Here is a 25,035-nt window from a genome sequence, read left to right as displayed (position 1 = left end):
CATTAGATAATTCCCCTTTAGCTGAGTTCCAATTGCTTATCTGTGAATTCACTGTATCATATTCACCTGAAGAGCCGTTTATAATAGTAGACCCTAGACCTCATCCTAGAAATTCTGATCCAGTAGCTACGGAATGAGCTTTGACGATCTGTATTTTTAAGATTTCCCAGATAAATTTTAGCCAAATGAGAAAACTAATGGCTTAGCTTCACTGCAAATTTGGGTCTGAAAGATATACTATTTAAAAGCTTTATGTGCTGCTAATAACCTAGAGTGAACAAACCGACCCGATTCTTTAGGAAAGCTGTCAAGCATCATTTCCTGCATTATTAGGTTCTTTTAAAACAGCAGTAACACACACACACAAATTAAAACTTAATTCTAGCTCCCTCAACTACAAACTGGTCCTGTAACTTCTCACAGGCTTCACCACACAGGTGCGCACATGACCGCCATCAGCAGGACACGGTTTGTTCACCCCCTGCTCATTTGCACAGTCCCCTCCACAGAGAAGCTCTCAGGAGGGAGGCCAGAAGCCACAAAAGGGGGAGAAAGTGACGGAATGTTTTGTCCCTGGTCAGGGAGAACAGAAACCCTAGTGTAAGGCAGCCCACAAAAGGCACTGCTATGACCATCAATGCTAAACTTTGTTGCTATGCATAGAGCTTTCCACTCTGATAAAGCTTCCTTTTCAGAATGTCTAAATGCAGATAAAAACTAAAAAGATGAACACCTGGGAACCTTATCTCACTGTTGAGGATAAGTCTCATCAGAACTGAAATAGGTTTCTGAACCATACCTGATCCATTGCTATGTATGCAGGCAACATCTCTGGGGTCTCCTGAGTAACACACTCATAGAGTACTGAAGAAAAGAGATCCAGAATTTCCTGTTTCTGTGAAAAGTCAGAAGTTGTTTGTAGCACATCAGTGTACATTCCAAAATCAATTCAAGAAACAACTGTATAGCAACTACCCGGCTCATTCTTAAGTTTTGCTGTGACTGACAGAAAAGGGTAAAAACAAGTGGCTCTTTACAAAATAACAGCACATGCAAAATGAAACATCAATGAAATACAACCAAAATTAAGTCCCAAGGGACAGTTAAGGATGTAAACGCCGTGGAAGAGAAAACTAGGTCAAGTGTTGGGTTGTGCTGGCAAGGGAAGGATCCAGAAAGGGCACCCAGCACCCAAAGATGTAGTAACAACATGGAGCAGAACAAATTTGGGGGAGGCAGCAAAGCTACATGCAGCTGGGGTTAATGGCAGGCACAAGCCATCATCAAAGACCTGTGGCTTTGGGCACAGTGCCCTGTCTTTACCAGCTATGATCTTGGGCATGTGACATCTCTGAGTGGCACTTTCCTCATCTATAAACCCTCAATGATAAAGTGCCTACCCTCAGGGTGAGAATTAAATGAGAAAGTTACATAAGGTACTGAGCAGAGTGTCTAATATAGGCATCCCTCATTTTACTGCGTTTTGCTTTACTGCTTTTCACAGATTTTGCGTTTTTTATGAACTGAATACAAGACCCTCCTCCCCCAAAAATATTACAACCCATGTCACTGTGAGACCTATGTCACCACAAGACCCACGTCACCATGGTGGTTTGAAACCCAACCTGCAAAATCTCTGAGGTATGCCGATACATAGTAAAGAGTCAATAAACTAGAAGGGACAGGTTATTCCACTTTACCCTCTAAACAAGAATGTAAGGTAGTTTCTACTATAATCCCACTGCTAAAAATGAGGGTCAACTGCCTCTTGGAGAGGTTAAAAATTTTCGCAAGGCCACACACACTTGTAGGCAACAAGCTAATAATCCCAGGTCATCTGATTCCTACATCCGGGCTTTGTCATCTGCAATGATGGATTAAATCAGTGACCTGGGCGACTCCTGAATCCTGAGGAAAACAATTTTATAACCACAACAGAAAGAAGGGTCATAAAATACAGAGGAAACAAAATTTTAAAAATTATATAAAAACAAGTAAACATTGAAAACATAAATCAGTACAAGAATAAACATAAAGTTATCACCTATTAAAATCAGTGTCTTAGAAATTTTAAATTGCTTCTTCTATTGAGGTAGAAAGTTACTGAATTTAATAGTGTTTGACTATGGAAAAATATATATTTGCCATGCAAAAATCAGCCAATGTACCTGAGGCATGTCATCAATGTCAGAGCTAGATAGGGGTACTACAGTTTTTTTTCGGTGATGTCCATAGGTAGACATAATAACAAATTATACTCTTGGAGCTGAGCAAACCATATAATATATACCTGACCCATGTTCACAGTGGGTTTGCAGAAATACTCAGCAAATGACAGAAGTGCTGGATCAGAAGTGAATGCAGAAATTGTTTCAGGCTAAAAAATAAACAAACAATAACAAATATAAGTAAGATATATGGATTATTTTCTTTATGTTTCAAATGGTAATGTATCCAGTTGTAGGAAATCTACCTCATTTTCTTCACAGAATGATCCCACAAAACCCAAGGTGGTACAAACTTGCTACAGCTTCATCAACCTGTTCTCAGAAGTTAAAAGAAGCTTTTTGTACCAGTTAACATGAACTATCATCAAAAGGCCAATAATAGGTCTTTCTCACTCCCCAAAAAAGGCTTGCCCCCTCACTCACTGACTAACTGAAAAGCAAACTAGATTGTTAGAAACTAGAAGGGAGCAGATCCATCTCAACAGTACCAAAACTGCTAGGTGGGTAAATGGGATGTGGAACTCTTCCCTCTTCTTCGGTTTTTATCAATCCACTCTACCTTGAAAGCCCGAGCTTCAGAGTTCCTGTTAGCCACAGTCTGGGCCAACAAACTCTGCCATCCCATTGGATCTTCCTTGTAGGAGAGCTGGCCTGCTCTGAGCTTAACATATAAAACTCCATCCTTGGAAAGGATTGACCTGAAAGAAAACAAGAATAAATTTAATATGAGATATTAATGGTGGTTCTTGGTCAGAAACGATGTTTCCCAACACTATGTCTTATGAAATGAAGTCTTCACCATTTTCCACTAACGTATATGATTGTTTTCTGTGTCTAAAATTAAATCAGGCCCTATAAGACAGCCAAAATAAAGTTGTTTTTCTTTAGCATCTAGATTCATGGAACTTGTTGAATAAGAAGGCATTCTGTCTACTTGTGTGAGCTTCAAAGGCAGTATTTATCTGATATGCCTGCATGTTCCCTATGTCCCTTAGCGCTATGTATGGGTCATAAAGGCAAGAAAGGGCTGCTGATTGGTGTGCAACAAAGAAAAGGATGCTGCAAATCTAAAGACAGAACAATACAGAATATAGCCATTACATAGTTTGGAGGAAATAAAAAGTGGGACTAAACTATAAAAACTTTTGCGAGCTTGTTAAATTTTCTGGAAATTTAAAGACTTAATTTACATACCACTGCAGGTATAAAATTATTACCATTCTCTGTTCATTAAAGAAATACTTACATATGACAATTTCTACCCCGAACCAATCTACCATAATCTTAATTTTATGAAAACAATCTAACAAGAGAGTGGTAAAGGGGCACAACAGAAAATGTCATCTGACAAACATCAACTCAATTGTCATAAGTTTCCTTTGTGGGGATACGTATCACTCTTATTTTCTTGAGCTAAACTGTTCATCATTGCTCCAACATACAATTCTACTACTGCCCCAAATTAAGCCACTTCAAGTTTCTCAATGAATAAACATAAATATGTAGGGTTTCCTTTCTGCATTAAAGTTTTCATTTTCTAACACAATTGTTTCAAAGATATTGTGCTGGATGAGATCTAAGGGTGATAAGAACCATTCTAGATAATAATCTGTAATTTATACCTTCCCATATACTTCCATTCACTTCACAGAAACATCTGAAAAATTCAATATACTTACTTCAAGTGCTGCGTTCCCTTGCTTAAATCTATGAGCAGTTCCCAGTATCGTGGGCCTTTAACTTTAATCTGCCAAGATAAATGTAAATACAGTCAACCCGATGCTGAAAAAGTGCTAGTCTGACAAAATGAAACTCATGCTTCACAGAGGAAATAAGAAAAACTAGGCTGGAAAGAGATACTGTGAGGTTAACAAGCTCCGTTTCCAGACAAAGATGCATGTGAGTCATGTTCTGAGGCCATCTAACCTATTAGGAAAGACCTTCCATACTCCCCATGACAACTTGTTTTGGGGCTGCTTTCCTATTTCCTGCAAAACACTAAGAAAGTGGGAAACGGGGATAGCCACCATGTCCAGCCTGAAGATGGCAAGAAGCAGCCCAGAAGTAGGCCAAGAAGATAGATGAGGAAGATTAGGCATTCAAGTAGAAGCAAAAAGAGGAGAAGGAGCTAAAAACACAGGCCATGCATGGGGCAGTGGTCCCCAACCTTTCTGGTGTCACAGACCGGTTTTGTGGAAGACAACTTTTCTATGGACAGGGTGAAGAATGGAGCTCAGGAGGTACTGGGGGAAGCGGGGGAGCAGAATGAAGCTTCACTTGCTTGCTGTTCACCTCCCACTGTGCGGCCAAGCCTCAGACTGGCATCAGTCCCTGGCCTGGGGGTTGGGGACCCTTGCTGCAGGAAAAGGCCCCTTAGCCACAGGTGGTATTAAGAAATATGACAAAAAAGGGAGCTGTTCTTTGTGCCTGGGGCAACAGTGATCCCTAATTCTATTCCTGTTTTAACATCTGGATTCCCTGTTGTAACATCTGTTGTCACCTATAGCTAGAATGAAGGGTTGTCCTGGAGCTTGCTGTACATTTAAAAATAAACTTTTGTAAAAAAAAAAAAGAAAGAAAGAAATAATAATAATAATCTTGCAGTGGCTCATCTCTTTAGTTCTTCTCACTCTACCATTTCAACCTTAGCTGTGAGGTCACAGCAAAGCCAGCCCAGAATCCTGCAAAAGCATGTTCTTCAGTCTTTGTTCCATCCCAAATTCCAAACCACCTGGAATTAAACTAACTCATTTGAAGGAGGGGGAAAAAAAAGACACCACTGTGAAAGCACAGGCTTTCATTTAGCAATCTTCTGTGCTAAGCTGCTATGGTTGAATTTATCCTCTGGATAGATCTCCCTAAATCATATCTGACTTACCTGCTTTAAAAGGTGGAGCTCTGGAAGAAGGGTGGGAGCCATCAATTCTTCTTTGGTTTGCTCATACCACTGAGTGCCCTTCACAAATAAGAAAAACAGCCACATTCACTATGGAGTTAGGGTAGAGGTTTTCAACCTTTTTCATCTCATGGCACACTTAAACTAATTACTAAAATTCTGCAGCACACCAAAAATAAAACAAAAAACAAAAAAATGAAATTATCTTCTGGAGGGCAGGCCCCTTGTAGCACAGGCTTCCTCTGCTAGGCGTGTGCTCTAGGTGCCCATCTGTATCAGTGTACCAGCTGGCATTGTTATGAGAGGTTGCGTTCAGCTTCAGGGAATTTTTTTTTGAAGACTCTCAATGCATTTGCCCATTTCATGATGGGGGATTTATGAGCGCACCTGCCCACACTGTGCTGGGTGTTCAGCAGCTTTTGACCAAAAATGGCATAACTCCCAAGCCCCGCCTTCCCTATTCACCCAATATCATCTCGAGTGACTTCTTTTTGTTTACCAGATTAAAAAAGTCCTCAAAGGGAAACATTTTGCCAATGTGGAAAAGGTGAAACAAAAAAACAGCAGAAGAACTAAAAGACATCAAAATCGACAAGTTCAAAAAATTTTTTAAGCAGTGGAAAAAAGTCTCAATAGCTGTATTGCATCAAATGGAGAGTACTTTGAAGGTGACTTAAGTTTAAACATGTGAAGAATAAATACACAATTTTTTATAAATAAATTCTGAGTTTTTGGGGGTCCCCCCTCATATTTTTTGCCAATCTGACCAAAAAAAAGTATAATTTTGATTCATTTACCCTGGACAGCTATTGTCGTCTTGGCTGTTGTCACTTTTTTATTTCATAATCTAAGGGACTATTTAGTCTCTGACTAAACAATCTAAATAGACTAAACAGTCAGGTATTGCATGTTTTAAAAATTCTTATGGCACACTGGATGAAAATCACTGAGCTAGAGGAAGCTACAAAGATGAAACATCTCCACTTTACACTTCTTCCCCACAGTTTGTACACAGGGTACCAAATAGCAAAAGATCTTCTCTGATACTCAAGTCTCAAAGCGGTCAAGTCTACAACTCTCTGTGGGTCCGCATCACCTTCTATCACTCCAAGACCTGCACTCCAATGAGAGCAGTACTGCCAACATGCACTTTCCTCGCCTCATGTCGCCTTCTTTGCTGAGACCGTGCCCCTGCAGTTGGCACATCCTCAGCCAAAACACAGTGGCTGCCTTGCCTCCCCTCCCATCACCCCCTCCCCCCTACACACACACAGCAGGACGAAGCACTTCTCTGCTCCACCTGCATTCCACACATACCTCTGATTACTACTCTATTCTAATGGCATCCATGCCTGGCTCCCCAGTAGATAAACAAGGAATATGGCAATGTCATATTCTTTATCCCAGAGCCTAGCACAATTTTGATACATAGAAGGTACTTAATCATTTTCTGAATAAAGGAAAGATTCATTATGTGTGATCTACTCCTGCATCTAACCTAAATCAAAGCTCTCTCATCAAACACAGGACCACAGGCTTTAAAGCACTCTACTAACAAATCTCAGAATGGTTTCAACTCCATTCATTTTTTAGAACACCATCATCAGCCACATTAAGTTAACAAGGACACTTTCAAACAAGCTCTAAGGATGAAAGAGCGGCTGTTCATCTCTAAGATCTTAGACCCCAGACCATAAATGAGCCTGATTGTTCAGAAGGATGTGCAAGAACTTCAGAAGCTTCAGTTTTTATGAGGGTTCAACTTACTACTTTCATCTTTTAAAGGACAATACTTTTCAAATATTTTGACCTGCAAAGATAAATGAGTGGTAATAAAATTACAAATGACAGGGAGAAAGAGTTACCTTATATGTAACTTCTAAGAGAGCATAGCAGGGCGTGTTTGTGTCCACATCCACAGGCACCAGCAGCCGTGGTTCTGCAGCCAGCACATACAGGTGCCGCAGAGCCTGGAGATGATACCTGTTCACCGAAAACAGACAGAAGGTAATCAACAGGTGACAACAGCTTGAGCTCTACACTCTGCTGCGGCTGACAAGCTGTGCCAGGCAGACACTAGTGTCTTGCAACGGCAGCTATTCTGAAGGAAGACATGGCGATCCGATTAAAAAATCATGGAGCAGTTCTCTTTAAAAAATTATAAACACTTAATCCTGTACCAAAGAATTCTTTAAAATCTTGCAATGGCAGCTATTCTGAAGGAAGACATGGCGATCCGATTAAAAAATCATGGAGCAGTTCTCTTTAAAAAATTATAAACACTTAATCCTGTACCAAAGAATTCTTTAAAATGAAAAAAAAAAGATTCATTTATTTTTAGAGACAGGGGAAGAGAGGGAGAAAGAGAAGGAGAGAAACATCAATAGGTTGCCTCTCACACAGCCCCAACCAGCGACCTGGCCCACAACCCAGGAACGCACCCTGACCAGCAATCAGACCGGAGGCCTTTCCGTTTGCGGTATGACACCGAACCCACTGAACTACACCAGCCAGGGCTACACAAGAATTCTTGAGTTTTCAGTTACAAGGTTTTATAGGGCAGTAAAAATTTAACATGAAAACACATAGTAATAAACTGACCACTTATAAAATCAGTTTTCAAATTTCCCTTTCTGCTCAACATGGGCACCTCTTTTCACCTCCTAAAAGATTTACTTCTAGTTAGTTTTTTTTTTCCTCCCCTTTAGCACTGGTAGGGAAGAAGGGAGAAGAAACAGTGCCAGTTTTCCTCAGATGGGAAAGCTCTTCTACTAGGATGTACAAACACATACACACACACACAGAATATAGTGCACCCCAAAATAATGTGAGAAAATGACAATTTTTTATTTGTGTATGCTTTGCAAGTTTTCAAAAAATTTTTTTAACTTTAAAATTTGCTTTATAATTTAAACACAAAAAAGTTTTTGTATTTTAAGATTCTAAAGAGAAGAACGAAATGAGACTTCACATTATTTTTTAAATTTAGTCACAGCAACACCCTCCCTATTCCCACCAAAATCTACCCACCTCTACAAATCTATTAGAAATAAAACCAATCATGGCCAGAAAAAAATTGGTATTTACCAGTCACATAAGCTTCTTTGTGTTTAACACCACATTGTTTCATTTAAAATAGCTAAACCAACTAATACTATGACCAGCAATATGTGAATGTGGCTCTCCATTGTACCCTAACCAACCACAAGAGCCCAAAAATGTTTCCTAATGATAATGTTCTTATGTGCCACCTACCATTGCTTGGGCCTCAGGTCAGGCTACTTTTGTAAAAGAACTTTCACTATGGGTTGCAATGCAGTTTAAAATGATGGTTTCATTACCACAATGAGGCCTCATCCCTGAGCAGTTGTTGGGGTGCCTTCAGGTGAGAACAATGGTCATCTCAGATGTCACTGAGATGTAAGCAGCTATTTCCTTCCCTTACTCCATGCACAGGAGATCTGCTGTACCCGAATGTCTAGGGAAACAGAAGCGTGGGTGGCTCTTTGTGCTCTGACGGCACAGCTTTTGTATTGTCAAACTGCTCCTGTGTGTTTGAGGTTCTACTGCTCACTGCTGCTTCTAAATTGGCTCTGACTTTTTGCTGCATTTTGCTTTTCTTGTCCTTTCCATGTCATTTATATAAAACTCCTTGGCATTCAAGTAAAAGAGAAAAAAAGAATTCATATAGACATTGCCACTACATCAGAAAAATTTCCCTCTTGAGATTAATTATAGCACAAAGTGTACCATATTCAGCTCTTCATGGATACTATCTCTTGCTCGATGAATTTTTCCCTAAAGATAACCCTGTTGATCTACTTCTAGGTTCTACTGGTTGGAGTACAGTGGAAGACCAACCAGTCATCAGATGTCCACACTTCTCTTCTGGTCTAACACTTTGTGAGAGAAACATTTTCAAATATTCAGCCAGAAAGATAACTAAGTTCAAGAACACAATAAAGCTTTTGGAAATGAACCCCAAACATGATCAACTTATCCCCCTAGATAGCTTAAAAAAGATCACGCTGAGAACAGGATCACTGGACTCACCGATTGTCAGTGCTGTGAGCTGGGAAGTGTGGGTAAAGGGCACAGAGGAGAGCGGCAATGGAGGAGTTTGATGTGCTCAAAGAGTACCTGCAAGATAAATTCCGGAGGTACAGATGGAATTAATGATACCGTCAAACTTTCAAGGCATTCTTGAAAACCAGGCAATTGGAGCTCTGTTTGTGACAAGCCATCGTTTAGCAAGGCCTTGAAAATATGTGTCAATGCTATGAACATTTCACTTTTCAGTCCACAAACCATTTCAAGACCATGTACTACTTACAGCACAAGCATCATCCCATGGACGTTAAATTACAAAATTTGAAGTAATAAGCAAAGCTTTAACCTAAAATAAGCATGGTACTGAGGACCATGAATGCAATCCTAGAGATTACAGACATTTAAAAAGTCATGTACAGAGTACGCCTCCTTCTTCTCCAGTTTTATATATACCTATTTATAAAATTATGAACATTACTTTGAAAAACACAAGAGTTGTTTTTTTTACTAGGTACCTCCTAAGTCTTATTTCTGTAAGCATGAGCAATTCCTTAGACTGCTAAATTAAGGAAAAAAGGCAAAATGATCATTTAAAAGTTGTAATGATTGTATAAATAACTATTTCTCAAAATACAAATTGCTTTTCTCTGCTATCAGTTATAAACTTATTTTATAAAAACCACAAACTCTTAATAAAGCAAAATCTTTTTAAATCTTCCTTTAATTATTTTAATATTGCTCAAATTCAGCATGACAAATGGGCAGATTAGTTCTAGTTTGTCTTACAGATATTTTGAAATTAACATGGTACAGGACAGCACATAAAACCACTGTAAAGCTATTCAACATACTTATATATTTTATTATACACACACACGCCACCCCCCTCAACTTTTTCCCCTGTCTGTATTTTCAAACAGGGTAAGAATTTAGCATTTATCATACACACATATTTAATTAATTTAGGAAGAAAAGATTTCAAAATTTAAGGAAATATTTTGACATGTGTGTTTTCTCTTTACCATTTTGATAAAGCCAAAATCCAAATACAAGCATTAGATATTAATGTTAGGAATTTTGAGATTAAACGAAAGGGTGTAACTGTGCTATCAGAAACTTAAATGCTGTCACAGAGTACACATAACCATTAAACAACCAGGAACCACTAGAAAAGCAGAGGCAGCATGGGAGGAAACCTACTCAACATGAAAGAGCAAGTAGGGTCATATACTATGTAATGATGAAAGATGGGTTGAATGAGAGAATAAAAATAATGCAGGGGCTTATTTTGAAAGGAAAACAGAATTTCAAAAATCATAAAGTAATAATTTTTAAATTAACATTTCATCAGCCATTCCTCATTCTAAATAATTAAAGGACAAGTGTACAAAACCTGTCAAAAGGGCATGCAACCTTTTTGATAACCTATTTTCTATGCTCTGGAAAGGCAAGTTCCAAAGTTTAGATCAGTCTTAAAGTGGACAAATAAACCAACATGACTTGTAGAAATAGTGTCTGTGCACCAAACTCACACACACTAGAGCTAAGTAAATGCAGGGGAGCACCACATTCACAGACTGGAAGACTCAATACTGTAACAGACTTCAGTTCCTCCCAAACCCATGTACAGACTTAGTGCAATTCTGATCAACATTTTAGCAGATTATTTACTGCAACAATCACAAAGGGAATCCAATACTAATAGTATGGAACTATAAAGCACCAAGAACAGAAAAACATACTATTGAGAAAGAAATCCTAGTTTGGAGGGTTTATTCTACCATCTATCAAGACTTACTATAAAACTAAAATAATTAAGAAAGTGTGGTATTGGTGCAAGTATGGAAACATAGACCAACTGAATACAAGAGCTCAAAAATAAACACATATATACAAACACTTAATTTATAACAAACATGGCTCCGCAGAACAGTGAAGATAAACTTCTCAATTAACACTGAGCCAAAAAAATCAGTTCCAGGTAGTTTTTAAATTCTAATGAACGGAGAAGCTAAAAAACTTCTGGGAGACAAATAAAAGAATATATTCATTTGGTGTGGCAGGGAGAGGGGAAGTAGAAAAATATTTCATCAGAAGGACAAAAAAGTACAAACCATAAAATAAAAATAATTCTCCTCAAAAGAAGACATCATTAAGAGGGTTTAAAGGCAAGCCACAGAGTAGGAAAAGATAACTAGAGCATACAAAACTGACAAAGGCCCCAGGATGACAATGATAAAGCAATGTGGAGTAGACAAATAAATAGAAACAGAAAGGAGAATATAGGCTGATAGGGGCTGGGGGAAGGGGAAATAGAGGAGGTGTTGTTTAAAGTGTATATGAGTATCAGTTTTGTGACAAAAATGTAAATATACTTAATACTACTGAACTGTACATTTAAAAATATTTAAGATGGTAAATTTTATGGCATTTTACCATAAATAAAATTTAAAAAATAAACAAACCAATATGATAATAGGTAGCAAGAGATCTGGACATCACACAAGGTTTTCTAGTTGGTCATTATCATTATTCAGGGAAATGGAAATTAAAACCACAATGAGATACTACTACCAGACAGCTAAAGTTAAGATTACTAACAAGTGTTGACAAGGATGGGGAGCAACTAGAATGTCACATGGTGCTGATGGACCTGTAAAATGGTATGACTACTTGGGAGTATCGATGGCACTGTCTACAGAAACTGAACATAAACATATACCCTATGACCCAATTCCACTGAGTGCATAGATCTACATATACCAAATAAGGACATGAACAAGAATCTTCATAACACCATTATTCATAATAGTCCCAAACTAGAAATAACACACATACCCATCAACAGCAGAGTAAATCAGTAACTGTGGCTATTGATTCCTATCATACAGTGGAATTCAACAGCACTCTCACAAACAATGCTGAGCAAAAGCAGTTACAAAAGGATACATAGTGTATGATTCCATTTGAATTTAAAAAACAGGCAAAACCAATCTAAGCTGTTAGAAAATTAGCAATAATTAGTGGTTACTTTTGGGCAAAAGTAAAATATCAGTGATTGGGAGAGGCAAGGCCAGAGTATAGACAGGTGTTCTCAGCTATGTCTTGATCTGCATAGTACTACCACCACAGGTCACTCACTGAGCTGTGCTCCTGATTTGTACAACTTTTTAATGCGTATTCAATATAGATCATTAAAAGCCAGGGAAGTCTTATAAAAAGATAAGGTGGTTAGGAATGACACATCATGGTAAGAGAGCAAGAAACTGAAAACTAATAAAATGTGATAGGATTGTTGTCTGTAGCATTCGTGACCTTTACAAGAAAACACTTTAGTAAAAGGGTAAAATCCTTCAACAGTGAGGAACAAGAGGCTTGCAAATGATGTACTGAGTTCATACTCTTCTGAGAAACGCAATGATGCTAAGTATGCTAAGGAGAGGTTGGTATGTCTACAAAGTAGGGCATAAATTGACAGTGAAACCATAAAAAGGCCCCTTTATAGTGTAAATATGCCTCCAGATAAGGTAACAGCTAGTAAGAATCAAAAGTTTTCTGCATCTTCAAATTCAAAATAAGTCACTCTTATAGATCTTGCTCATGATCTCATCAAAGAAATATTCATTTACCTTCCTCCTCCCAAAAATAGAATTCCCAGGGCCATATGATGGGCTAAATGGAAACCATAGTTCATTTCACCGCCTGTTTTCATGTGCAAGAAACGACAAAGCTGCAAAACCTTTAGGTTCCCTGAGCCAGCCATGACCATGGCCAGAGACAGCAGCACCACACTCAGGCACGTTTCCAGGTTGTAAGGACCTGTCTGGAAATATACAAAAAGAAGGCTGTTATATTACATTTCTTTACTATCAACTATCACGTTATGTTTCTTTTATTTTTATTTATTTTTATTTAGAGAGAAAGAGAGGAAGGGATTAAGATAAAATGAAAGAGAGAAACATCGATTTGTTGTTCCACTTATTTATGTGTTCATTGGTTCATTCTTCTTTACGCCCTAACTAGGGATCAAACCTGCAACTCTGGCGTATCAGGACAATGCTTTCTAACCAAGTGAGCTACCTGGCCAGGGTCAACATTACTTTATTATCAATTGTTGTATTACATTTCTTCATTATCAAAACTAACTTGGATATCATTAGGTTACAAATGTTGATAATTTTTAAACAAACAACCTATAAAAACAAATATTTTCTGTGATTATGAAATTTAGATTCAATGTAGAAAATTCAAAAAATAAAATATCAAAAAGGTATAACAATTACTTGGAAAAGAAACACCCAAAGAGAACTACTGTAAACATTTTGCCTTTCCTTTTCTCTAAATCTTTTCCTGTATTTATATACATATTTTTTTCAAATGAAATTAAGACATTACTATACACAATATTTTTAACCTTTGAATCTGTTATAAACAATCTCACTCACAACAAATTCTTCTAGAACATGATTTTGATAGCCCCATTGTATAACAATGTACAGACATATTAGAATCAATTTACTTAATTACTTCTAGATTCTTTGATGTTTCCAATTTTCTCATATTATAAACAATGCTGCCCCTGGCTGGTGTGGGTAAGTGGACTGAGCGCTGGCCTGCAAACCAAAGGGTCACCAGTTCAATTCCCAGTCAGGGCACACGCCTAGGTTCTGTGCCAGATCCCCAGTAGTAGTAGTAGAGAGGCAACCACACACTGATGTTTCTCTCCCTCTCCTTCTCCCTCCCTTCCCCTCTCTCTAAAAATAAATAGATAAATCTAAAAAAAATAGAAAATTAAAATTTAAAAAAATCAATGATGCATAAATCTGCATGGTTTTTATCAGCAAATAAAATCTTGCAGTCTTCGTATCAGAGCATCAATGCCTTAAAAACAATTGCATTTTTACTAAATACTAGTTTTTTAAAGGCAATGACCAATATTCAGTACTGAGACAGAATGACAGATGGTACGACAATCCATGAAGGATACAGCTTTTTTTTATTCTCTTGTCACAACATTTAGAGACCTGTGTACCCTTCAAGGGTAATCATATTCTCACCTAAATAACATCCCCGAACAAAAATAAAAGAGTAAAGGCAAACCTTCAAATCTCCCATTCTAAATTCAAACTGCAAAGATTGACGATATATAAGTAATTGCATTGTATGTGAATTTTCTTCAAGTTTAAGACTCCATAAAAAGACTTACCACAGAAGCATTAGGTGCAGACAAATAAGTCATAAAATCTTTTGCAAATTTATGCTGCAAAAACAAAAGAAAAAAATGTGAAGTCAGGAGGAAGCACATAAAAAGCATACTTTGTAAAAAAAGAAACAAAATAAACTAAGATACTTCTTACCAAACAGTTAAATGCTGATAAGTTTTCTGAGCCAGCAAATCGAAAACCCAAAGACAAACAGGCTCCTGCAATTATGTAGACATGTGCTTGCCTAGAGACAGATTATAAGAAATTTACTATTGTCATCATTCTGCCTTAAAATTCATTATAAGTATTATCTTTGGGTATAAATAATAACACTTTCTGTCTCTAAATGAGTTTCTATTCATTTATATGCACAATTATGCCGCTATTCAATCAGCAGGTTCCTGTGTCATTTTCTTCAGCAGAAACACAATGTGACCATTACTAATAAAGTACACCTCTTGCCTGCACGTTTCATGTGCAGGAAAAAAAAAAAAAACACTGCCTTTTTTTTAACAGAAAGGATAAAAGGGGAGTATGTACAAGTTAAATCTCCAAAATTGGTTTCTGAGAGCAAGAGCACTACACTTCAGAGACCTAACAAAATCAAGCAAACAAAAAAAAAATCATCTTTCTGAACATCTGATTGACATCAGGGATTCAGAATTACTTAAAAGTCAATGGCAGTACTGCTCTTACAGAGTACATTCCTATTATTTATCTGACAGATGCTAGGACAGTTCGTTTGTATTCCACATTTCATAACTTACGACAAAGTTTCCAGATTCAAATCCTCTGAGCAAGGCAATTCAATTTCACTGAGAGAGATACTATTTTCTCTTATAATCTGGCAAGATAAAAGCCAAGAATACCTGAACATTAATATTCAAGTTACAAATATTTAATGATCTGAAAAATAACACACTGCTTACTTTGGCCATGTTTATATAAAATAAGCTTTGCTAAACCATTTCATTCAAAGACCCATATTGTAATCACATCCATGCAACCTAATTTCCAATCTAAATGAGAACAATAACTGAACAGGACTAAATGAAACTGAGCTATAGGACATAAGTATATTCTGAATCAATAGCACCATAATAATATTTCACAGCAGTAAGCTGAAAGATGATGGCTACAGAGGAAAGTTGGGGCAGGGGTACAGGGAAGCAGCATGAAAGGAAAACACACTCGGACAGAACTCTACTCAGAGATATAACTTCTTAGTCATGGAAGTTTCTAGCATTAAGCTCAACAAAGGTGAGGTTAGTCGCTAGAATAATTAACCAAGTAAACTGAAATGTCAGTGTGTTCATCTGCAACTACTATGTAGAAACCCATCCCTTTCCTACAGGTAGTGAACAAGAAATTTTTGTTCTTTAAAACCTAGAATATCTAACTTTAATAAATAAGAAGGGATTGGTCTACTTCACTTAAAAATTACAAATAAAAAAGAAAAAGCTATATATCTTCTAAACATATGAAAGTAAGTACACAGAACAGAGAAAGTCTAAAGATTTATTCCTATCATTCTTTTTAGAAAACTGCTCAGGAGAATAGTGTTCAGGATGTTTTCTGTGATAAAACAATAAATATTCAGAAGTTAATCATGATATAATCTTCTTATGTACTAAGTATCACCAAATAAAAAAACCTGAAATAACTTTCTGATCATCTCAATGAGGTAAGCAATTATGTTGGCGGGGCAATATAAGCTGATGACTACTTCCATCGTTCTTCCTTTCCTTTGCTTTTACTTTTAATTTTGAATGCTGTTTACTCAGAAATGAGTGACATTCTGAAAAACTAATATAATTCCAAAGTGAGTAATATATATACATATATATGTGTATATATTGATTTGGCCAAAAAAGTCACTTATGTTTTTTCCGTAAAATAAAACGCACTTTTCATATTCATCAATAACTTCACTGATTTGGATATTTTGAGTATGTTGGCTATCTCCTGCTATTGGCTTCTAGTGGGTGGAGGCCAGTGGTGCTACTAAACATCGTCCAATGTGTAAGACAGTCCCATCACAAAGAATTATTTGGCCAAAATATCAACAGCACCAAGAAACTCTGCAAACCAATTATGACACGTTTAATCAGTCACAGCATCTTCTCCAGACACTGCACGAATCTTTTTTTCCATTTCAGTTGCATTTTTGCCTTTCTTGAAATAATAAAGCATAATAAGATGAAAATGTTGCATATCTTCTTCCATCTTCAATATTAAAATGGTCACACAAAAATTCAAGAATTTTAATGTTTTTTAAAAAATGCATGCTGATAGCAGAGCTGTCACAATACAATTTAACAAAATTGTTTCTAATGATGTTAAAGACAACTAACCACTACTAGGGCCATCACACAGAAAAAACATTAACAGACTTTTGGGCCAAACCAATATATACATGTGTATGTGTGTGTGGGTGTGTGTGTATGGATAACCTAATGATAGCATTTATAAGCTCTTTTCTGATCTTCAAAAGGACCTTGAAGGCCTAGGTTTGAATCCTGCAGGGTCACCCATTAGCCCTGTGACCATAGGCAAGTTTCTTGACTCCTCTATGCCTCCCGTGTAAAAGTAGCATAATAGGGTTTCCTACCTTCCAGGTTTTTGTGAAAATTAGAGAACTCAATCTACTCAAAACTCTTAAAATTAATGCCTGGCACTTAGTAAGTCCTTTATAAAGTATTAGCTGCTATTATTATTATTAATCTACCCCTATCATAACTTCACATTGATCATAAATCATTTAAAAGCATCACTAAGAACCTGGTTGTAAATAACTGTATGGGGGGAGAGAGGGAACCCTATTCATTCTGGTCCTTTTCACCTTTTCCATGGTCACCTAATATTTTTTAAAATCAACAATATAAAGAGTAATTAAAGGGAGATATGTAATACTTCAAGGGCAAGTTGAGGCACACAGGAAATGAGTAAGAAAAACCCACTGGGGACTGACTGGTTATGAAAGAAGAGAGTGGGCTGGGTGAAGGGGGAAACAATTGGGACAACTGTACCAGCCTAAATAATAAAACTTAAAAAAAAAGAGAGAGAGATAAATAAATAGGCAATGTTGGAAGAAAAATAGAGGAAATCAAGATGGCAGAAGAGTGAATGGAAGTCACAATGACTTCCTCTCCCAGGACCAATCTGGAATTACAACTAAATTGTGGAGAAGTCACCCGGAAGAAACAACTGAACAATAGCGAGAGAGGAGACTTATAACCTCGAACAGACAAGAGGAATCAGCATTAGTGCAACCTAACTGGTAAGGGGTGCGGAAGAGACTCAAGAAGGTGGGTGGGATGCCCACAGGTAGCAGGGCCAGAGGGATATTGAAATGGCCAGTGTGATCCCCGTGAGAAGAACAGGACCTAAACCACAGGCAGGAATCTCCACCCTACAGAACCAGAGCCCAAAAAGTCCACAGATAACAACCAGCTGCGAAAAGAGACAGGGTTTCTCTCTGCCAGAGACAGGCACTTGGAGAAGCAAAGAGCCTTTTAAAGGGGCAATGCATAAATTTTTATTTGCAGCCGCTTACCCTGGTCTCCAGGAAAGGCAGGGGCAGCGTGGGCTACAGACGCCTGAGCAGAGACTGGGGAAGGAGGCTTTAGGGAAAGAACTGAGAGAGTAGCTGTTGGGATCCCTAGCTGACTCATCCCCCATGTGGCAGCAGCCATCTTGCTACGGCAGACCACTACCCTGAGTGGCAGCAGCCTGAGAGTACAAAATAGCCCTGCACCCAGGAGGGACTCTGCCCCGGCCCGGTGGTGCCAAAGCCTTACTGCTGAGTGCAGCGTGATGAGATTAACAGCTGAAGGAGACAGTTAGAAACAGTAGGTTCCTGGAAGTCTCGAACAGACTGCCTAAAGTTAGTCATGTTCAACAGCTGGCATCATCAGAGGCAGATCCAGAAAGTAAAAACAGTGGTCTCCTACCATAGAAGTTCATGCCACAAAGTCAGGATATCAAGACAGATCAATTTAAGAAGCAGAAGCAAAAAAGAAGAGTCTCACAAATAATGGGAAGAAAAAGAAACAACCCCCACTCAAAGGGAAAGGAAGAATCCCCAGAAAAAGAACGAAATGAAATAAAGGAAAGTAAACTATCAGATAGTGAGTTAAAAACAACAGTAATAAGGAAGCTCAGGGAGCTCAGAGAGAATTACCAAAAACTACAGGGAAACTACGAGGAACTTACTGCAAACTGTATAGGCGTGAAAAAGTACATAGAAACTATCAATAAGAGACAAGGGGAAATGAAGAATACAATTTCTGAATTAAAGAACACAGTAGAAGGAATTAAAAGCAGGCCAGATGGAGCAGAGGATCGAATCAGCAAGCTGGAGGACAAGGTAGAAAAAAGCTCCAAGAAAGATCAAGAAAATGAAAAAAGATTAAAAAAGAATGAAGAAGCATTTAGGGAAATGCAGGACAACCTGAAATGTAATAATATCCATATAATAGGGATGCCAGAAGGAGAAGAAGAGGAGAAAGGGATAGAGAACTTGTGTGAAAAAGTAATAATGGAAAACTTCCCTAATTTGAGGAGAAAGTCACACAAGTCCGGGAAGCACAGAGGTTCCTATTCAAGAGGAACCCAATGAGGCCCACTCCAAGACACATCATCATTAAAATTGCAAATATCAAAGACAAACAGAGAATCCTAAAGGCAGCAAGGGAGAAACATGGAGTAACATACAAGGGAGCCCTGATAGAGCTAGCAGCTGACTTCTAAACAGAAACACTATAAGCCAGAAATAAGGCAGGAATGGCAAGAAATATTCCAAGTAATGAAAAGCAAAGGCCTACAACCAAGACGGCTCTACCCAGCAAGACTCTCAATTAAAATGGAAGGCAAAATAAGGAGTTTCCCAGACAATAGAAGGCTAAAAGAATACACCTCCACTAAACCAGCATTGCAAGATATGCTACAGGGAATGCTTTAAGAAGATGAAGAAAAAGAGTCTGGGAATACCCAGTTCCTTTCAGTCACCAGTATTTGATATTACCAATATTTTTAATACTTACTAATCTGATTGTGACAACGATGTGTTATTTTAATTGTTACTTCATTATTCAGTGAAACTAAACCTGTTTTTGCATATTTCTTGCCCATGTCTATTATTTTTAAAGAGCTTTAAATGACTTTTTGGTATTCTTTATCCAGTTTTTGATTAAATGTTTGTAGGATTCTTTTCCCTAAAAAAACAAACTATTAATGCTTTTGTAGATATGTTGCAAATACTTTCCTATTCTATTACTTGTCCTTTAACTTTTTTTATATGTATATTGTTGTAAAACCTTAAATGTTTAATATACTCATATTGTCAATATTTTACTTTATAGCTTCTGGGTTTGAATATTTTACTTCAGGGTAATAAAAATATTAGTTTGTATTTTCTCCTAAAACTCCTGAGATTTTTACTTACTGATTTTTAACTCACCTGAATATTTCTTGTATAATGTGTGAAACAGCGCTCTGTATTTGTTTTATTTCAAGTAATAGTGGTCCATGCACCTTATTTGTTGAACAAGCCTTATTTTCCCCATTGATTTGAAATATCAATTTAATCATATATTACACTCTTAAATATATACATTTGTTTCTAGAATGTTCATTTTATTTTATTGATCTACTTGATTATTTCTGTGCTGGTGTCATGTTGGTTTAATTGCTGAGACTTTATAATGGATTTAAATTTTTTAATATTTTACAGTGGATTTTTACATTTAAAAAAATAAGTAAGAAAATCAATCTGCATTTAAAAAATAAAAAGAAAGGAAGAACTCTTATCTTTTGCAACGACATGGATGGACCTGGAGAATATTATGTTAAGTGAAGTAAGTCAGCTGGTGAAAGACAAATACTGTAATGTCTCACCTATAAGTGGAGTCTATTCAACAAAATAAACTAAAGAACAAAATAAACCACAGGCATGGGAACATGGAGCAGACTGAAAATGACCAGAGGGGATGGGGAAGGAGGACAATGGTAGAAAGAAGGGGAAGGGACTAGACAAAGAACATGTGTGAATGACCCCTAGACATGGACAACAGTGTGGGAATTGACTGTGGGAGTGGGGGGAAGGGTTGGGATGGGTGGAGGAGGGCAAATGGGGAAAAATTGAGACAACTGTAATAGAATAAACATGATTTTAAACATAAAAATAAAATATAAAAAAACATTAAAAATATATTGAGCTGTGTCATAAAGTTCACTAATAAAAAAATACATTGTTAGAATAAAAAAAAGAAAAGACTACCAAACTCCTCTGTCCAAGGCAAAAATCTCAAGATCTGACATCCTACAGCTAGTTTTATTTTGACCCCATCCCTTACTGCAGGGTGATTTTGAACCAGTCCATCCCCTTTCAATGTAACAGTAACATACTGAGCTCTAGCCACCTGTGCTAAGTGGGGGGGGGGGGGGGGGGGGAAAAAGATGGAAAAGAAACAGTAGCTCATTTTGTGAGTAGCCTCCTCACACAACCAAGAGGACAACAAATTTAAAAACAAGAAACAACCAGAACTGCCAAAAATTGAACAGTATAGAATTCCAACAATCAAGCAGTTAAAGAAGAAACATTCATCCAGACTGGTGGAAGGGATGGAGAGGGACAGCTGGGGTGCAGAGGGGCAGTTAGGGTGGAGAGGACTCATGGAAAGGCAAAGGCTGGAGGACTGGGTGGGCGAGACGGCAGCTGGCAGTCCCACATCTGCGTGTGGATAAACCAGAGGAACAACAGGGGAGTGAGACAGACCACGCAACCCAAGGTTCCAGCACAGGAAAAAGAAAGCCTCAAAACCACTGGCTGTAAGAACCTATGGGAGTTGCAGTGGCGCGAGAAACTCCCAGCCTCACAGGAGAGTTCGCTGGAGAGACCTACAGGCTCCTAGAACCTACACAAACCCACCCGCCTTGGAATCAGCACCAGAAGGGCCCACTTTGCTTGTGGGTAGCAGAGGAAGTGACTGAAAGCTGGGCGAGAGCCAGACAAGCAGCATTGTTCCCTCTCTGACCCCACCCCCACTTATAGTGCCATAATGCTGCAACATGAGTTGCCCTGCTCTGGCAAATACCTTAAGGCTCCACCCCTTCCAACTTAACAGGAGCACAAAGAAATATGGCCCAAAAGAAAGAAGAGATCAAAGCTCCAAAAATAGAACTATGCAATGAACAGATAGCCAACCTATCAGATGCAGAGTTCAAAACACTTGTAATCTCGATGTTCACAGAAATGGTTCAGTATGCTTATAAAATAGAGGAAAAAGTGAAGGCTATGCCAAGTAATATAAAGCAAAATATACAGGGAACCAACAGTGAAGGGAAGGACACCAGGATTCAAATCAATGATTGGGAGCAGAAGGAAGAAATAAACATTCAACCACAAGAGGATGAAGAAATACGAATTTGAAAAAAATTGAAGAGAGGCTTAAGATACTCTGGGACAACTTTAAATACTCCAACATCCGAATCATAGGGGTGCCAGAAGGAGAAAAGGAAAAGCAAGAAATTGAGAACTTATTTCAAAATATATTGAAGGAGAACTTCCCCAATCTGGCCAAGGAAATAGACTTCTACAAAGTCAAGGAAGCTCAGAGAGACCCAAAGAAGTTGGACCCAAGGAAGCACATACCAAGGCACATCATAATTACATCATACAAAAATAAAGATAAGGAGAGAATCTTAAAAGCAGAAAGAGAAAAGGAGACAGTTACCTACAAAGGAGTGCCCGTAAGACTATCAGCTGATTTCTCAAAAGAAACCTTGCAGGCAAGAAGGGGATAGCAAGAAGTATTCAAAGTCACAAAAGACATGGACCTACATCCAAGATTACTCCATCCAGAAAAGCTATCATTTAGAAAGGGCAGATAAAGTTTTGCCCAGATAAGATCAAGTTAAAGGGGCTCATCATCACCAAGCCTTTATTATATGAAATGTTAAAAGGACTTATCTAAGAAAAAGATCAAAACTATGAACAGTAAAATGACAACAAACTCACAACTATCAACAACTGAACCTAAAATAAACAAAAACAAAAACAAACTAAGCAAACAACTAGAAAAGGAATAGAACCACAGAAATGGAGATTACACAGAGGGTTATCAGTGGGGAGGGAGAGGGAGGAAAATGGGGGAATAGGTATGGGGATAAGAAGCATAAATAGTAGGTACAAAATAGACAGGGGGAGGTTAAGAATAATATAGGAAATGGAGAAGCCAAAGAACTTATATGTATGACCAATGGACACGAACTAAGGGTGGAGGGGGATGCTGGTGGGGGGGGGTGGGTGCAGGGTGGAAGGGAATGAAGGAGAGAAAAAAATGGGACAAGTATAATAGCATAATCAATAAAATACACTTTAAAAAAAAGAAACAGTAGCTGCCTTTGGGGAGTTCATAGCATAAGGATGTAGTCATTCAGAAAAGGGTTCATCATTCCCACCCACATACAGGGGTCAATATATCTAAACAACTTACAGCACAACACTGCATCAGACAGAATGGAATCTTTTTGATAAAAAATAACAATAAGATACCTAACATAATACTTATTTTTGTAATGATTTATTTAAGTAACATATGTGTTTAAGTGCCACAGATTAAAAGGCTGATATACAAACAATCAATTTCATATTTTGTATCAATTGCACAGTAGGAATCAGAAAATGAAATTCTACAGAAAGATTCCACTTACTGTATAATAAAAGAATGTAAAATATTTAGGAATAAACTTATTAAAAACTGTTCAAGAATCTTACCTTCCTGAGAGAAATTTTAAAAGGTCTAAATAAATGGAGAGATTCTATATTCTTGGACTAGAAGACTCAGTATTTAGTTATCTATTCTCTCTACACTTATCTATGGATTTTGCACAATTTCAATTATAATCCACCAGACTTTTATATTGATACTAATAAGCTGATTCTAAATTTTATGTGGAAAAAGTAAATGACTGAGAATTCAAAGAAATCACACAAAAAAACAACAAAAATGGCAGGCATGCACTACTTTAGGGGTCCCCATCCAGTCCACGAGTGCCTCCTGTTGCATCCCCTCCCCGCCCCATCTTCCAGGAAACTGGTCCCTGGTGTCAAAAAGGCTGGGGACCACTGTACTACTTTCCATCAGGACACACTACAGTAATCAAGAGTATGATACTGGCACAGGACTGACAAATAGATTAAAGAAACAGAATACAGAGCACAGAAATAAACCCACACTTATATGCTCATTTCATTTAACTTTGACAAAGGAGCCACAGGAATTCAATAGGGAAAAGTAGGTGTATTCAACAAAAGGTGTTAGTATAACTCAATATCCGTACTTTTAAAAAACGAAAACTCAATGCCTACCTTATGTCATAAACAAAATTACTTTGAAATGGATGACATACCTATACACAAAAGCTAAAATATTGGAGGTGTTAGAGAAAAGAACAAGAGAATATCTCCAAGACCTGGAGTTAGGCAAAAGTTTTTTCATAGGACAAAAAGCACAGTACTCATAAAATAAAAAACTGATAAACTAGTCATTATCAAACTATGAAAGTCTTCTGCTCAGCAAAAATATTACTAAAAAAATGAACAGGTAAACCAGACTGAGAGGAGTATTTCCAAAATATATATCAGAGAAAGATAGGCTCCCCAGATATATTAAAAATTCTAGCAACTCAAAAATAAAGACAAAAATACATTTTTTTAAAAAATCCTCACCTGAGAATGGGTTTACTGACTTGTGGGTAGGAGGGAAAGAGAAAGAGAAACATCGAAGGTTTGCCTCCCGTACGTGCCCCAGCCAGAGATTGAATCCACAACCTAGGTAGGTGCCCTGACCAGGAAACCTGCAACCTTTGGATGTATGGGACAACACACTCTAACCAACTGAGCCACCCAGCCAGGACAAAAATACATTTTTTAAAAAAATCGGCAAAAGACAGGAACAGAGACTTCACACAAAAGGACATATGAGGGAACTATTAGCAAATGAAAATGTTCACCCATCATCAGTCAGCAGGAAAATAAAAATGGAAACTACATACTAAATATCATTACAAATTTACCAGCAGAACCAAAATTAAAAAGACTAATGCCACCAGATATGGACAAGATGTACACCATCATTTTCATACACTCCTGGCCAAAGTATAAAATGGTACAAACTCTAGGAAAAGATTCACCAGTTCTTACAAAACCAAATACCTCATCTACTCCATACCTCAGTAATTCCAATCTTAAGTATTTACTAAAAAAAAATAATAATTAAAATGTAAGTACATAAAATATTTGTGTAATTATTTATGGTCTTAATTCATAATAGCTAAAACCTAGAACCAGGTGTCTAACAAAAGGGAATGGAGAAATAAACTGTGGTATGTTCATCAATGGAATAATACTTAACAATAAATACAATGAACCATTAATTTCTCACAATCATGAAAATGTCTTATACAAAGGGTGTGCACTATATGTGATTCCACTAATATAAAGTTCTACATCAGGCAAACCATCCGCACACTGGTTGCCTTGGAGGAGGGTAAGTGAACAGACTGGGTAGGGGAAGGGGGATATTTCTGGTCATTTTGATGGTTTGTTTCCTCGAGCATATATATTAGTCAAATAGTATTAAATAGCATACTT

At 37.5% G+C, this 25,035-nt stretch overlaps 1 protein-coding gene across 5 annotated transcripts in view; it reads right to left on the bottom strand.

Annotated features, from left to right (window-relative positions):
* ANAPC1 (anaphase promoting complex subunit 1) overlaps window positions 1-25,035 on the bottom strand; it is a 101,239-nt gene that overhangs the window by 13,816 nt on the left and 62,388 nt on the right. For all 5 annotated transcript variants that reach the window (XM_054575551.1, XM_054575548.1, XM_054575547.1 and 2 more), the window contains 11 exons: window positions 15,146-15,222; window positions 14,532-14,622; window positions 14,381-14,434; window positions 12,804-12,997; window positions 9,178-9,264; window positions 6,990-7,107; window positions 5,107-5,184; window positions 3,908-3,975; window positions 2,788-2,926; window positions 2,291-2,377; window positions 800-895 (listed from right to left, as the gene is read on the bottom strand). In XM_054575551.1, coding sequence (XP_054431526.1) covers window positions 800-895; window positions 2,291-2,377; window positions 2,788-2,926; window positions 3,908-3,975; window positions 5,107-5,184; window positions 6,990-7,107; window positions 9,178-9,264; window positions 12,804-12,997; window positions 14,381-14,434; window positions 14,532-14,622; window positions 15,146-15,222 — 1,089 coding nt within the window. The remainder of the gene's footprint in view (window positions 1-799; window positions 896-2,290; window positions 2,378-2,787; window positions 2,927-3,907; window positions 3,976-5,106; window positions 5,185-6,989; window positions 7,108-9,177; window positions 9,265-12,803; window positions 12,998-14,380; window positions 14,435-14,531; window positions 14,623-15,145; window positions 15,223-25,035) is intronic.

The sequence above is a fragment of the Pteronotus mesoamericanus genome, unplaced genomic scaffold (assembly GCF_021234165.1).
Source record: "Pteronotus mesoamericanus isolate MK-2021 breed Mesoamerican mustached bat unplaced genomic scaffold, CSHL_Meso_final contig_311, whole genome shotgun sequence".
NCBI lineage: Eukaryota > Metazoa > Chordata > Mammalia > Chiroptera > Mormoopidae > Pteronotus > Pteronotus mesoamericanus.
The sequence above is the reverse complement of the archived record's forward strand: the minus strand, read 5'-3'. Positions and strand labels throughout refer to the sequence as shown.